Genomic DNA, 14,838 nt, shown 5'->3' with positions numbered 1-14,838 from the left:
AACTAATTGAGTTTTTTATGCGAGAAACTTGACTGTCCACCTTAAAGCTAATTTTCAGAATTGGGAAAACTTGGGGGGTCATTTATCAAACTGGTGTAAAGTAGAACTGGCTTAGTTGCCCATAGCAACCAATCAGATTCCACCTTTCATTTTTGACAGCTCCTTTGGAAAATGAAAGGTGGAATCTGATTGGTTGCTATGGGCAACTAAGCCAGTTCTACTTTACACCAGTTTGATATATCTCCCACTTAATTTTTCACTTTTAATATGGTGTAAGTTATGATACCATCACATCCAAATTTCATTAAAGATAGAAGATCTTATGTTCCACAGGGGAACTCCTCATTTTCAGCTAAATAAAATCTAGAATATGAATGTATTTAAGTTTTATGTATTTAAAATAAATCATTGCAGATACCATCAATACATAACTAAATGAGCAATTTCAGAGAAAAGTACTTAGTACTGGGAACATTCATCTCCTTGAAGGTCACAATAGAGACTTTGGTTAAATCAATATATTCTGATTCCATAGTCTTAAAGGGGTTGTGCCAAGTTATCCCCCACTGATCATGAGAACTCTGTACTCGGCTATCTCCAGTGCTCCCATAGAGAATGAATAGATTGGCAGTGTGCATGCATGACCTGCCGCTCCATCTGAACAGAGGAACGGGACCTTTGTTATTGTGATCTGTGGGGGTCCCTGCGGTTGGACCCCTGTGATCAGCTAGTTATCCCGTATCCTGTGGATAAAGGATAGCTTAATGGGGTTGTACCATCTCAGACATTGGGGGCATATTCTCTGGGACCCAAACCTATACTTAGAATGAAGCCCGCAAAGTCCTGGAGGGTGCATTGTGCATGCCCACCATTCCATTCACTTCTATGGGGCTGACGGAAATAGCTCAGCGTGCCGCTTGGCTATTTCCAGTGCTCCTATAGGAATGAATGGATGGCGGCCACGCATGCATGGCGCACCCTCTGGGACTTTGTGGGCTCCTTTGTAAGTATAGGTTCAGATTCCAGAGGTGGGACCTGCACCTATCAGACATTGGGGGAATATCCCAGCCATATGCCCCAATGTCTGAGATGATACAACCCCTTTTAACACTTGGCACAACCACTTTAAATGACAGTAGCAGAATATAACTAGCCTAAAATAGAATGAATGTGTATGGTACATAAAAAAAATCCTCAGATGATTCAGCTTATTTTCCATCTTTCAGTAAAAAGCTCAGGATTTATAGTGTGGAATTGTTTCATAGGCTACAAGGGGTTAGTTAGTAAACTTCAAGAAATACATAAAGTAAAACCGTTTCTATATGTTGGGGCAGATTTAATATAGCAATATGGCATAATTCTGGAGCAAAGTGTGCAAAAATGCTGGCACACATGCCATGTACATGTTTTAGATACTTTTTGGGAAGTTGTCTGGAAAAGGGAGTGTGGCCAAGTGGAGTCTTAAAATGTGGCAAATTTATGAATGGTGAATATAACAATTTTGGTGTAAAATACCAGTCAAACATAAGCTAACCAAGAGGAATGGGTCTGACATGTCTTTTAAGATTACCCATAGCCTTTAAATAGCAGGTGTTACTGTGAACATCTTCTACCAGTCTCCTCTATGTTTTTGCTGTCTTTTCCCCCCCAAAAAATATTAATAAATATGCCTTAATATTTACTGAATTACACCTGACAGTGAAGCAATGCTATGCCCAACCGATCACAAGAGTAGAAATCAATTTTCAAAAACTTCAAAAAGTGTACATTATTTATACAGATAAGGGATTTCCTTGACTTACCCTGATGACATATCTGGAAGAGTTTTTGTCATCTAAATTTACTGTCAGTGAGAAGAACACCGCTGTGCTGTACACTCCTTGTGTCTTATATAGCAATTCATTAAAGTCCCACTTGTGTTTGGAGTATTCTGGCAGATCCCAACCGCCACAATCATCAAGAACTTGTAGCATTGGAGTTGCCCCCAAACGGTCAATTTCTTTCATATTGAGACAAGACCTGAAGAACTCTTTCACCTTCCTCTCAGAAGATCCTCTGTGCTTCCTCCTTATAGGTTGTAAAAGAAGATGCTGCAATTTGTCTTCGTTCTGTTCCCCAATAGCTGCTATAGTGCCATATATCAGTTTGTCCTCTGGTATCCTATGTCGTCTTAGCCAACCTCCACACGCAAATGAGTAAAAGTCAGTGCAGGGCGATATGGTGGGATCTATATTGTTGCTTATAAATTTGGAAGCCCTCATGAAAGCTTTTCTCTCCTGGCACTCTTCTAAGCATTGTCCATCCTGGTCCATAGACAGATACTTCAACACCAGCATGCACCCTAAAATAACGCATAGTCCAGCTGCAAACACCAGCCCAGATAGCAGACAAGTCTCCCTCCTGTTCCAGCGTGGTATGCCCTTTGACTGTTTTTTGGAGCTCACCTGGATATTAAAGCCATTAGAAAGTGTGCTGCTGCTATTATACTTGCTAACATACTTAACTTCCTGGAACTCATCATAGTGGGCTGTCAGAGAATAGGTCTTTTCCATGTCTCTCGAAGTTTGTGCTGTTAGTATTTGGAGAACAGAATATTACAAACACGCCTCAAGGTTTCTGAGGGCCTTAATTTTTTATCACTGTCAACTCACTGAAGAAGATGGAAAATGGATGGAATGCAACTGATTTAATTTTGTTTCGTGATCCTCATCCCAGGGGTAGAAACCTGTAGAAAGAAATTATCATCATCATCATTTTCATAACTATATCTGTAATATTCAAATGGAAAATGTACAGTATAATGACTACCAGGTTTTCAACCATTAAAATGTTATACTGGTTAACATACTGGGAACTCCAGCAATTAGGAGAACCAGGTGTATTTGTGCCCCCATTTCAATGGAGTGCTGGTCAACTTTACATAGAGTGGTGGAGCACATGCTTGACCAGTGCTCCATTAAGATGGGGGACATGGGTCATCAGTTCTCTTGATTGGTGGGGACCCCAGTTATCAGCTCCCCACCAAGCTAGCACTGGATAAGAGATAGCTTGTTGTAACCGGAATACCCCTTTGAGCACAAGTTCTTAACATGACAGTGACTGTATTTAACTGTATTAAGCCTGTGTTAGCGAAGTACGTATATAAAGGTGTACTATGAACAATCTGTAGATGTTTGCAAGCAAATTTCTGGCTATATAACTTCCAAAATGTACAGCTTACAAAGATAGGATTGTAAATAACCCGTGCATTGCAGTCTGCAATGATTTAGAATCAGATGTACAAAATCCATAGCTAATAATAAACGGTTGATTAGCTATAGGCCATACATGATTGAGCGCTGCAATTTGCTATGACAGGTAAAAAAAAAAAAAACTCTAGTGCCATTTGCATTTCACTGAAGTTATACTAGTATTTCATGGAGAACTGTAGTGAGGAGCTATGTAAATCTTATTCATATTCACAGTAAGGGTAGACACCATGCCAGCAGTAAGTGCAGTAGAAAATGTTATACCTTAGGGTTTCACATGGTGACTGGCTACAAACTGTACTTAGCACTGCGTACACTGTCAGTTATAGGTACATGTATTAATCTTAGAAAAGCCATAGAGACGTGATCAAAGGGGCTTTGTTCTGCTAAGGATTCTGCGTGGTCTTCTTGGTTGCTTGGTCGATATAGTGCCATGTCACTAACTCATATCATGCCTAAATAGTCTGTTTCTGTGTTTGACAGCCAACATCGGTGCTGGCAAATGACAGTCCTTGAGTGCCAGTCTAGACCAATCTGTCTAAATAAGAGTCACTGAATGAGCACGGTTTGGTCAGTAATGTATGTCTGCTACGGTATATAATAGCTGACTGCTTTTTAAATGGAACCAGAAATGATTGCTATAAAAGTTGCTTATGTGAATCTTTATCATATTCCATTTCTTATGGTGAATCAACCACCGGATAGAGACAATAGTCATGCAAAGATAACACCCAAACTATTGTTACATTTGGGCACACCTCCTTGAGAAATACTTTTTGTACCCAAGTTTAACTATCTCCTTCTCTTTGCTACCCCATGTATATTGAGCTGTGTAGACAGGTGATCAATACATGAACATTCCTCACCGTTTTCTGAATTTAACCCTTCACAATCCATGGAATCAGGCCTGATGCCTCATAGCACAGTAACAATGGATATATCCTGGCTGTCGTCATAGCATACAGTACATATTCAAGAGCAAATGGCAAGAAGGTTTGCACGTGTAACTATATGGAGTTTCGAATGTACTCTCTGGATTTTTAACCTGTTTCTTGAACTTGTGAGGAAATCGATGCAACTTTTTTAGGAGCAGCAAAAAGTAATATGAACATTATTATGAATAATTTATATTTGCATATTATTATCAGGTATAGTTTAGTCTTTTTCCAGCTGCTGCATTGCTATCAATGCAAGCATGCCTGGTCATGGTGGTACTTGTAATTCTTTAGCAACTGGGACTATAGCTGTCAATCATTCCACCCTTTTTTTCATCTGACTTACAAAGCTGTTCTCTTAAACTTCCCAGCTAAGAAATCCATGGAAATCTAAGTGCAGCGTGCCTGGTCCTTCATTCTTCAGATATCTGACATCAGGGGAGAGTTCAGAGGCTACCATGCACACTGGATGGTCTGCCAGTCCCACCAAAACCATCAGGTTTGGCCAGCATTCATCTAAGGGTACTTTCACACTTGCGTTGCTGGATTCCGGCAGGCAGTTCCATCGCCGGAACTGCCCGCCGGATCCGTCAATCTGTATGCAAACGGACAGCATTTGTAGAGGTATCTGAATGCGGATCCGTCTCACAAATGCATTGCATTACTGGATCCGTCTCTCCGGTTGTCATCCAGAAAAACGGATCCAGTATTTACCTTTTTCACATTTTTAAAGGTCTGCACATGCGCAGACTGCAAAACCGGATCCGTTTTTCCGGAACACTTGGGGCCGGATCCGGCATTAATGCATTTCAATGGAAAATAATGCCGGATCCGGCATTCCGGCAAGTGTTCCGGAATTTTGGACAGAGAAATTACTGCAGCATGAACTAAAGACATCCTGATGCATACTGAACGGATTGCTCTCCATTCAGAATGCATTAAGATAAAACTGATCTGTTTTTTTCCGGTATTAAGCCCCTAAGATGGAACTTAATACCGGAAAATTTTAAGGCAAGTGTGAAAGTACCCTAATGTGTATGGCCAGCTGAAGGTGAAGCATTTTTATTCACAGAAAACAGATTAAAAAAAACATAAAAAATATTGTACTGACCAGAATTGTAACCACTAAGTCTAAGTCAGAGTCTAAGTACCCTCCAGGCTTCCTGCTAACTTAGACCTCTACTTTACCTCCATACATATGTGCCAGATACCTCATAATCTTCTTCCCACTGATAATTCCGTAGTCTGCAGTTTGTAATCATTCTTTCTTCCTGTAATGGAAATCAGTTCTGATTTCATGTTGAGCTTATGTTTATACATAGCAGCCAATCTGGGGAGGCAGAGCTGCGGTGGAGGGGATAGAGCAGCAGCCTCCTCTACCAATGGTGAGATGATGAGTAATTTTCAGACTGCCTTAGACTCAGCTTAGCTACAGTATTGCATCTGAAATTGTGCCAAGATTTTGGTGTAAAGTAAATTGACCAGTAGAAGGTGTAAAGTTAGACAAAACTGTCAAGTGTTTCAAACAGCGCGATCCACTGTTGACCATCTTATGACTGTCTTATGACAGTCATCTTATGACTGTCTGGTCTAATAGTACACAGTCCAGACAGGATTACTAATTGTTGGCCCAGTGACTTCTCTAGTCATAGTCTAGCACCCAATGGTGCTGTTGGAATCGTCTAATGTCATTGCCATGTCATTGTCAAGCCAGGCCAAAGGTTTTTTTTCAAATTTTTTTTTTTTTTTAAATAAAATTCCTGCCCATTTAAAGCATCAATTTTGTTGAACTAAAAAAAAATGCACTTGTGTAGTACTGCAAGTATTCTGCAAACACATGGACCAGTGCTCCCATTATTTTTCCATTCAAAGAACTAATGCCATTATGCCAAAATAATTTGACGGGCCAGTCCCAAGAGCTACCCCAGAATGTAATGCGGGCTGTATTGACAGAAAATGTAAGCACGCTTTCTCATAATTTAACCAAAAGACTCCAATATTGACAGAGGTCTTATGTTGTCTGCATTTTAGAACAACATAAGAGGTAACTTTAAGCCCTATTCATAGGAGTACTCTGTGAGCAAGCCTCCTTTTTATTTCCTTTTTTCTTTGACAAGGGTAAAGAGGGGAGAGGAACACTTGCATATAGATTACATAGTGATCAATGATCTCTATGGAGCAACATAGCAGCCATGCACATGTGGAGGACAGAAGAGGAGTCCAAAAACAACAACACAGGAAGTAAAGTGTGTTTTGCTTTCTGTTGTGCTGTAAAATACATGGGTGTGGATGTGAACCTATTGTAAGAGAAGGTGAATTTACAACAAAAGTCACAAGCTAATTAATCTTTGCATATATTTAAAATTGGTACTGTGTTTGGACTGTGCTGTGATTTTTCAATCCACAGTACACAGGGTGTGCAAGCACTTTCTCCTGCCTTTCTGCAGAAACATGCCTTAGCTGGTACTTACAGACAGCCCTGTATATGTGACATGCAGAGACATACAATCATCAGGTAGTGAGCTGCTTACCCTCTTGGTTGTTTTTTTCCCACAGCTTAGCCAAAAATTGCGAACATTGGATTCTATTACATAACCTTAGTACGTGTTATGGTGGCTAAACTGATCATGTGATACACACATAGGGGCACATTTTTAAAGACCGACGTTTTAGACGCCGGTCTTAATAAAGCCCTAAGCTGGTGGTGGATTCGCCGAAATTATGAAGAGACGCAGGCCTCTCCATAACTTCAGCACATCCAGCGCCAGTCTAAATGTAAGACATCTTCAGAGCTGTCTTACATTTAGACCATTTTCTATACCTGAAACAGTTGTAGAAAATGATAAATGAGACGGGCCTACCGGTCCATCCCCTTCCCGCCCATGCCACGCCCATAATTTTAGATCTGCGTGAGCGGGGTGAAGGTGCAGATAGCAGTGCAACTGTTGCTCTGCTATCTGCACCTGAAATACGCCTAATATAGGCGTATTCCAGAATAATAAATGACCCCCATAGTCCATAACTTGCCCATAAATGTAAGATTTATAGGAAGAGTCTTTATCTATGGCGAGTGACAGGCCCTGACATGGTAGCTGATATCAGAGGACAGATATAATTTAACATGATAAGTTTTTTCTGTACGATTTGATTGTGTCCACCATGGTAATGGCACCGGGGATCTCCTGCAGGAGCTGATCTTCTCACCACCATAAAATTAATGAATATGATGGTGGGGCTATGCCATTTGTCTTAATTGGATATGTTGGATATTGTCGAACAAAAAGTTATTTCTGCTGAGTGTTATAACATGTCTAAGGGTTCATTCATATCTCTGTTTTGTAACTTTGCTAGCCTGTTCCAGCACAGCAACAGACTAAGGGCCAGATTTATCATTACACTTACATTTTACTCCACTTTTACATACAGTCAGATCCATAAATATTGGGACATCTACACAATTCTAACATTTTTGGCTCTATACACCACCACAATGGATTTGAAATGAAACAAACAAGATGTGCTTTAACTGCAGACTGTCAGCTTTAATTTGAGGGTATTTACATCCAAATCAGGTGAACAGTGTAGGAATTACAACAGTTTGCATATGTGCCTCCCACTTGTTAAGGAACCAAAAGTAATGGGACAGAATAATAATCATAAATCAAACCTTCACTTTTTAAATCCTTTGCAGTCAATTACAGCCTGAAGTCTGGAACGCATAGACATCACCAGACGCTGGGTTTCATCCCTGGTGATGCTCTGCCAGGTCTCTACTGCAACTGTCTTCAGTTTCTGCTTGTTCTCGGGGCATTTTCCCTTCAGTTTTGTCTTCAGCAAGTGAAATGCATGCTCAATCGGATTCAGGTCAGGTGATTGACTTGGCCATTGCATAACATTCCACCTCTTTCCCTTAAACTCTTTGGTTGCTTTTGCAGTATGCTTTGGGTCATTGTCCATCTGCACTATGAAGCGCCGTCCAATGAGTTCTGAAGCATTTGGCTGAATATGAGCAGATAATATTGCCCGAAACACTTCATAATTCATCCTGCTGCTTTTGTCAGCAGTCACATCATCAATAAATACAAGAGATCCAGTTCCATTGGCAGCCATACATGCCCATGCCATGGAACTACCACCACCATGCTTCACTGATGAGGTGGTATGCTTAGGATCATGAGCAGTTCCTTTCCTTCTCCATACTCTTCTCTTCCCATCACTCTGGTACAAGTTGATCTTGGTCTCATCCTTCCATAGGATGTTGTTCCAGAACTGTGAAGGCTTTTTTAGACGTCGTTTGGCAAACTCTAATCTGGCCTTCCTGTTTTTGAGGCTCACCAATGGTTTACATCTTGTGGTGAAACCTCTGTATTCACTCTGGTTAAGTCTTCTCTTGATTGTTGACTTTGACACACATACACGTACCTCCTGGAGAGTGTTCTTGATCTGGCCAACTGTTGTGAATGGTGTTTTCTTCACGAGGGAAAGAATTCTTTGGTCATCCACCACAGTTGTTTTCCATGGTCTTCCGGGTCTTTTGGTGTTGCTGAGCTCACTGGTGTGTTCCTTCTTTTTAAGAAGGTTCCAAACAGTTGTTTTGGCCACGCCTAATGTTTTTGCTATCTCTCTGATGAGTTTGTTCTGTTTTTTCAGCCTAATGATGGCTTGCTTCACTGATAGTGACAGCTCTTTGAACCTCATCTTGAGAGTGGAAAGCAACAGATTCCAAATGCAAATAGCACACTTTAAATGAACTCTGGACCTTTTATCTGCTCATTGTAATTGGGATAATGAGGGAATAACACACAACTAGCTTACTTTTGGTCCCTTAACAAGTGGGAGGCACATATGCAAACTGCTGTAATTCCTACAGCGTTCAGCTGATTTGGATGTAAATACCCTCAAATTAAAGCTGACAATCTGCAGTTAAAGCACATCTTGTTTGTTTCAATTCAAATCCTTTGTGGTGGTGTATAGAGCCAAAAATGTTAGAATTGTGTCAATGTCCCAATATTTATGGACCTTACTGTATGTGCAAAGTCACTTTTGGCTAAGTCAGATTTATTAATGGTCCTTTAATACTGTGATAAATGTGGTTTGACGGTAGCAGTTTATCCTTCAGTAAGCGGCTTTACAAAAGTTGCACGTCTTTACGAAAAATTCGCATTTAAATTGTTGCACGTTTGCATATGTTATAGATAACAAGTCGCAAGTTTATAGGTTTCTGACAGAAAAGTCGCAAGATTTTCTTCATTATCAGTTGTACAGTACCTAAGAGAACATGGTAAACATGGACCCATCTTTGATGACAGATCTTTTTGCCAAATTTCTTCAGCAAAATTATGGTCCTCAGCAATGCAGGCATTTAAATACTGATTCATCTCAAGAAATACCAGCATCTTCCGGCCAAAGTAATCTCCCTGAAAACAATTCTAGATCATTACCTGATTTAGAAGAATTAGAAAATATAGATTCAACTGAAAATACGTTACCAGACAAATCTGATAAAAAATAAGAATTTCACAGCAGAAAAAAATTAGTTGAAAAGGTAAAAAAAAATAAGAATCAGTTAAAGTGTAATAAGTTGTATAGTTTAATATTTTAATGAGAAGTGTATTTTTTTTTAGTCTTTTTTTATGTCTGTCCCTTTTTAACATCCGTTGTGTCATCTGTTCGTGGGACCGCCGCATGCAGATATAGGACCCTTTCACTTTAAATGTGGTCTGCGATACCCATCCGACTGTCCACACTGGTAAAAAATAGTTCAAGCCTGTTTTTTTTGGCGGTGGAGAGGCATGGATAGAAAAAACAACTCCAACTACAACTGCGTAGTGCTATTTGCACCTTTTTCACGCCATAAATTTGACTTTAGCTAATGATAAATCTGGCTCTATGTATCTGGCGCAGTAGGTTAACGGAGTTATGTATCGGGCATAAACCCAGTTGTATTTCTCTGGCAGAATGCTGGCATTTATGGATCCCCCACTAGATCCCATTATAGTGAATGGAGATCTGGCGATACCTGGTAGTGTCTGGCTATGCCAGATACAGTAACTCTGGTAGTTTGCTCCTTGGCTGGAACAGACAACCAGAGTTACAAAATGGAGACCTGAACCTCACCTAAGGCAAATTTTATTTCTTGAAAACTAATATGGTTATGTCTTTGGGGAAATCCTTCAGATTTCATGTAAGTTGTATGAATGGAGGGCAAGATAAGGAGAGAAGTTTATTGTCAAATGACTCTTTCTTTAATTTCAAGTCTTATGCTACATGCTTTTAGAAGAAAAATGTGAGGTCATATATGACTGAGTCATGCATCCTTCCCCATAGCCCAAGCGTGCTCTCCATCTACTTGGTCGCAGGCAGTCTGGATGAGCTGACTAGAACAGTGCACATCCCTGATTTATATCGGTAATAATACTCTCACATCATTTCACTTTATGCTGTTCCTGTTCCCCCTATAAATATGTAACGTTCCCGAGCACTCGCACCGAAATAGAATAACCTCATGGCCCTTCCCAAGAAGACAGAGCTGTGGATGGCTGCCAGAATATCAATGTGAGGTCTTCCTGGGAGGGTTAATGAAAATTAACCTTAACCCATTACATTCTGCAGTAAAGCAGACCATTGCAGCATTGTGCACCCGATGTGTATATGCATACAGAGCAGCACAGATAGCTTTATGTGCCTTTAAAGAGCATTTAGAGTAAAACACTTTTCTATAATGCTATAGAATGGCTACGACATAATTGCTTGATAAATCCACCCAGTACCTATACACTTATACTTCTTTTTAAATTTACACTTTATCATTGTATAAATGAATCCTTTGTGGATAGGCTTAACACATATTTGTTATAAGTGCAGCAGAGGAAGCAAAGTGGTGTCTTGTTCTGTCTTTATCAGGATAATTGCATCTTATGTCCCCTTTGTTCACACTGGTGGGAGTTTTATTGGCAGCAATAATGTGAAATTCTGTTTTAGTGATATCTGAAAAATAAAGGTCTTTTCATTGAATTACAAGAAAATCAATAAAAACAAGAAGTGAGAACAAGTGACACATATATTGCAAGTAATGAGTAGACATTGGTCTACTAGACAGTGTTTTTTTTTAAGAGTAGAGCCTGTTTTGTACAGGACATTTTTTATCATAACATATCGTTTTCATTAAAAATCATTTTATGGTCGACCGTAAGTATATTTCCCAGAAATAGGTGGTGAGGGATTATTTATCAAAAGAATAGTACATCTCTTATTGGAAAGATTTACGATGGAGTTTGGACTAGTAGCGGTCATGCCGGTAATATATCATTCGCTGGATTTGGGGAAAGCTTTTGTGTTATAATATTTGACATTGCATTTAATGGCTAGTGGGCAATTGTAAAAAATATTCGGATAAGACTAAGATTGAAAAACACAAATTTTATGAATTCTTTGTGTTCCACAAGGCAGTAGAAAGATCCTATCAATTTCTTTGTGTGACACGTCACATTTAGCTCATTGTCCTAAAGTCAGACAAAAGCTAGGGGCACAAGGATGCCTGCTTTATATATTCAGTAAAGATGATGAAAGGAAAAAAAGTTCCTGGATTTTTGGAAAATCTCAGTAAACACATGTATGTATTATTATAGTCTCATGGTGTTACACACAAAGATATATAGACATGCGCCCCTTTATTCTAAAAATATGGATGTTATGAGCAAGAGGGCTGGACACAGTGGATACAGTACATACCTGTGTGTATCTCTTCAGATAGCTGTACCTGTTTGCTCAAGTTTTCAGACTCATCAACATATATTTTCACACGTCTAAAGGGAAATGGCATTTAGTAAAAAATAAATAATAATGGTATCGACGCAATAGATGCCCATGGACTAGTCGTGAGGTTAAATTACATTGATGATACAGTATATAATGATAGGCACACGTTTTGGAATAGTGACAGTCAGATGCTTTCTGCTCAATACATTGACTACTGAAATGATGCATTTGTTCCTTTTCTTTGAACTGAAGTATAAGTTGTCAAGGGAGGTCAAGCTTGTTTGCATTTCAACACTCCCCATTTTCAGCATCAAGACATCTTATTGGTGTTATGTAGTATGTAGTACACATAGGCACAATGTACTAATAAAGTCTATTTATTTATGGAGAATATACAGAACTGTAGGCAGTATGGTCCCAAAAGGCTTAAGTCAAAGTCCTCCATATTTCAGAGTATATGCTCCAGGAGGCTGGCTGACCCTAGATGCTTGATGAATGAGATTCTTTATAATGGGGCTACCTTTCTTATGATTTACTTATATAAGTGCTACCTATCATTAGATAACACTAATGATATGTAGCACATGTGCACTCATTCGGTTTGCATTTTAGGTTTTGTGGCCCGTTAAAAAGAGACTTTGACTGTTTTTTTTTACAGTCAAGTGAATTTTGGTCTTCAGTGGAATGAGCGCTGCTGATAATGGTTATCACATCCTCATAATTGAAGAGGCTGTTTAGTTGGCTTTATCAATATTCACAAGACTGCTATTAGCATGCCACTATTAGTTATGGAGCTATTTCCAGTGCAGTTGGTCAGCTGGATACCGCTGTAGACCACAAGGGGTGCATCTGTATGCTTTATACAACTTGTAGTGATATTGGCTGCAAGAGTAAATGATAAATCAATATTTTTGCCTGCCAGCCCGCTAAATAAATGTCCATTCCCTGAGCTCCCATCCAGCATTCACACAAGTCATACATCTCTGAGCAGTGAAGGAGCAGCGTATGATACCTTTACATAACGCCAAGAGTCAGACAAGCAATAACTTTATTCAGTGTTCAACTACGTTTAATTCCTCTCTAGAAACCGTAAAGCGCACGTTTACTCAGCTGACAGCACAACCATTATTTCTTGTGAAGAATTGTATCAATTTATATGGCAGCAATTTATATACTCCCCCAAAAACACCCACTGCATACTGATTCTTCCATCGTGGAGACCAGTGAGGAACAAGAAGGCTTACCCTGTATAACATTCTCAATTCTACATTTATACGGGTAATAAATATAGTTTGCTTGAAGAAAAGCTATTTTCATTTTAATGTTACCAGCAGATCTTAGGACAAGAAATGTATTCATTACATTTTCTTTCTATGAAGAAAGACACTGGCTGTAACCGAATTTATGATGAAGCTGCCATCATGTCCTAAGAAGGACTGAAGAAAAAGTTTTTGCTGACCACCTTCATAACTCAGACTCTACAGTGCACTTAAGAGCGAAGTCGGCCATTGCAAAGAAATTAAATCTCATTAAATATTAAGTTTATAGATCATTAGGCGTCAAAGATCACAAGGTCCTCATGGATCAGTTATCCATTAGACTGACAGCATCTTGAAGGAACAGCATGTGTCTTTGCTGAAACTTTTCTTATGGAAGACATGCACATTCACAAGGCAGACTCAATATATATGATGTTCTTCATAATCAATCTTGGTTAACGTCAGGATCTCTCTACTCAAATATTACATAAAAGAATGGTCTCTAGCTCACTGGACTGCAGTAATATTTCCACCTGAACAGATCTGTACATGTCATTTTCTGTAGTTACAGTGATAAGGTTTGATGCATTAATTGCTTTATCTAGGTAAGCTTTGTATATCTAAAATGTAGCGATACATATGAATAGTATGGAATGCTACAGATATCCTGTGTTCAATATATTGAGATGAATATACTGTATACATGAGATGAATGACTGTATAAATCCTACATATCTATCTGCTATGTGTAACTTTGCATGCACTTCTAGATGACACTTGCTAAACTCCAGAGAATATCGTTCTATAGATGTTTTCCGTCCCTAATGTCTGTTTTACTAGAAATATCAAATAGAGACTTCACATAAGCTCTATCGTGGAAGTCAGATATCACAACCAGAATGAAAAGTTAACACTTACCCTGGCAGAAGTGATAGTGGAAAGCAGCTCCCGCTCTATGAGTGATGCTGCTGCTGAGTCTGTGGAAGGCACTAGTGCTCCATTCTGTATGGGCAGCTACGCTCTACTTCCTTCTGTACCTGTCACTACACAGCCTTTGTGTGCTGTGCTGCAGCATATAGAAGCCTTGGGATCATAGTAGAGAAATGAAGGGGAGGGGGACAGGGGGGTGGGACAATGTCGGCACGTAACTCTCTTTCTGTCCCTGCAGTCTATACAAGCACTAAAGCAGATTACACTTATTATTCCCATTATGCTAATCCCTGTTTGTGGGCTCCAAACAGCCTTACCTCATATCCCAACCTTGGGAAATGACTTGGTTTTGAGAGGACATCATCTGAGATTTTAATGCACTTAGGAACATCTGATCTCACTTGAGCTGAGCTGGTTAATAATGCTTTAGTAACGTTTGCTCAATAGACGATAGAAACATTAATAGTTTCGCTTGCAAAAAAAAGTGGTCTGTGCCCCAGTATAGTAGTCGTTATCCATGTGTTTTCTAGGGTATACATTTACGTTAAAAAAAATGTATGCGTATATACAAATTGCTTGCACAATATAGGTACAACTACACGTTTAGATTTCCGGATACAGTTTTCAAAGCCACAACCTGGAGCGCATTCAGAAAAGAAGAGAAGTCGTATCTGTCCTTTAAACTTTCTCTCCTTTTATAATTCACTC

The 14,838-nt window shown here is 39.4% G+C and overlaps 1 protein-coding gene across 1 annotated transcript in view; it reads right to left on the bottom strand.

The window, feature by feature from the left end:
- ECEL1 (endothelin converting enzyme like 1) overlaps positions 1–14,240 on the bottom strand; it is a 158,244-nt gene extending 144,004 nt beyond the window's left edge. The window contains exons 1-2 of the mRNA XM_040428434.1: positions 14,119–14,240; positions 1,803–2,725 (exon numbers count right to left, since the gene is read on the bottom strand). Coding sequence (XP_040284368.1) covers positions 1,803–2,552 — 750 coding nt within the window. The 5' untranslated portion in view covers positions 2,553–2,725; positions 14,119–14,240. The remainder of the gene's footprint in view (positions 1–1,802; positions 2,726–14,118) is intronic.
- Between the last annotated feature and the right edge of the window lie 598 nt (positions 14,241–14,838).

The sequence above is a fragment of the Bufo bufo genome, chromosome 4 (assembly GCF_905171765.1).
Source record: "Bufo bufo chromosome 4, aBufBuf1.1, whole genome shotgun sequence".
Lineage (NCBI taxonomy): Eukaryota > Metazoa > Chordata > Amphibia > Anura > Bufonidae > Bufo > Bufo bufo.
Note: the sequence above shows the minus strand (reverse complement) of the source record. Positions and strands in the feature narration are given on the sequence as shown.